Genomic DNA, 2,105 nt, shown 5'->3' with positions numbered 1-2,105 from the left:
TATTTGAGAAATGGCCATCTAATTTTTCTTGGAGGAAAAAAAAAAACATTGCAGGAGAGCTCAGTACTTAATGACAGTCCTTTACACTTTTATAATAATATGTCAAGAAATTTTCCTTTGGATAAATTAAAAGTTATCTTAGAAGTCTTGAGATTGCATCCCTAAATTTCTATTAATTTGTTTAACATTGAGCTAGTTATTTCTGCTCTATTAAATTAGTTTCTTGCAAGGGATACTTACAGCTCTAAAATGTCATTATACAATAAGATTCAATGTAATAGAATATTTCCATAGAGTTATGGTTCCCTTCTCAGAAGTACCATGTTGTAGCAGAAGGAGAACAAGATATAAATTATACTGTTAGCCTTCGTGTCTGCTAAAATTTTAATTTTTTGAATTAACCTATTATTTTTTTCTTGCAGTCAATAACAAGACAAACCAAATGAATGGCCAAAGAAAATTACACTGTGGTTACAGAGTTCCTCCTTTTAGGACTGACAGACCGTGAAGAATTAAAAGTTTTTCTCTTTTTGCTTTTCCTGGTGATATATATAATTTCATTGGTAGGAAATCTTGGCATGATTATATTAATTCAAATCACTCCTAAGCTTCACACTCCTATGTATTTTTTCCTCAGCTGTCTATCATTTGTTGATGCTTGCTATTGTTCTGTTTTTGGACCAAAAATGCTCATGAATTTCTTTAAGGAGAAGGCCACTATATCATTCAATGCTTGTATAGTGCAATATTTTTTATTTGTGGTCCTTCTCACCACTGAGGGCTTTTTCCTAGCAGTGATGGCATATGACCGCTATGTGGCAATTGCTAATCCACTGCTTTACATGGTGGTCATGACCAAAAGAGTATGTATAATCCTGGTTATTGGGTCATGTATAGGGGGAATGATTAATTCATTAACCCATACAATAGGTTTAGTCAGATTATCCTTCTGTGGACCAAATATAATCAGTCATTTCTTCTGTGATTTGCCACCATTGCTAAAGCTCTCTTGTTCTGACACTTCCAGAAATGAGTTGTTGCTCCTGATATTCTCTGGTATAATTGCTATAATCACTTTCTTGACTGTGATCATCTCTTATATTTTCATTGTTGTTGCCATCCTCAGGATCCGCTCAGCAGCTGGGAGATATAAAGCCTTCTCCACCTGTGCTTCCCACTTGACAGCTGTTACCTTGTTTTATGGCTCCATAAGCTTTAGTTACATTCAGCCAAGTTCCCAATATTCCCTAGAACAAGAAAAAGTTGTTTCAGTATTTTACACCATGGTAATCCCAATGATGAACCCTCTGATCTATAGCCTAAGGAACAAGGAAGTCAAGGATGCTGTGAAAAGGGCAATAGAATTGAAACCATCTTTTTTTTAATGTCATAACAGAAACATCTTTTCTACAAGAATATCATGGACCAGTAGAGTTCTTCAAGAAACCCAATTACAAAAAATGAGACTTCAGGACTGGTGGGAACATTTAAAAAATACATCCTGAGAGCTCAATTAGTAGAAATCATTGTTATTTTAATTTTTAAGAATGGAAAATTAAGGAATAGGTGAGAAAGTGATCCATATCGTTTCACCTAGTCAAGAGTGGAGTAAAAAGTATAACACAAATGTTCTCTTGCTCTGTCCTATCTTTTTTAATGGAATTCACATATTTTAAAAACTAATATTTTATGATTTGCTTCTTTGCAATTCTATTAAATATCTGAGCAAAGTAATTTGAGGTCAATAAAATTCATAAACCATCTATTTCATGTTCTCTAAAACTGATTATGCATTGCAACATAATTAGAATGCTTGACCTAGAAGGTATTTTTAACATAAAAAATAGAATTATGGCTCTTCTGTGCATCACAGTGGTAATAACTGCAATTCTTTCATTTAACAAATGAGTGAAATGGCCTTCACATGTTTACACAGTTAATATAATTGTCAACAGAGCCTAGATATTCTAAAATTTTGTCTAGCTATCTTTGTATTATATTTTCTACTGACCATTGACTTTTGCATTTTCATTCCCTTTTCATTGCAATTACATCTTGAGAACCTAGAGTCTGGAGTGATATATCTGTTTTAAAACCTTACATCA

The 2,105-nt window shown here is 33.2% G+C and overlaps 1 protein-coding gene across 1 annotated transcript; it reads left to right on the top strand.

Moving 5' to 3' along the window:
* Positions 1 to 428: 428 nt before the first annotated feature.
* On the top strand, positions 429 to 1,385 carry LOC100019634 (olfactory receptor 1052-like). Its single transcript, XM_001365114.3, has one exon. It carries the CDS (start codon positions 447 to 449, stop codon positions 1,383 to 1,385), a length of 939 nt encoding a protein of 312 aa, XP_001365151.2. The 5' UTR covers positions 429 to 446.
* Positions 1,386 to 2,105: the final 720 nt, after the last annotated feature.

The sequence above is a fragment of the Monodelphis domestica genome, chromosome 6 (genome assembly GCF_027887165.1).
Source record: "Monodelphis domestica isolate mMonDom1 chromosome 6, mMonDom1.pri, whole genome shotgun sequence".
NCBI classification, from domain to species: domain Eukaryota; kingdom Metazoa; phylum Chordata; class Mammalia; order Didelphimorphia; family Didelphidae; genus Monodelphis; species Monodelphis domestica.
This window is presented reverse-complemented; position numbering and strand designations above follow the sequence as displayed.

Coding starts and splice junctions, on each gene's coding strand:
- LOC100019634 (XM_001365114.3), top strand. CDS start 447: ATGGCCAAAGAAAATTACACTGTGGTTACAGAGTTCCTCCTTTTAGGA.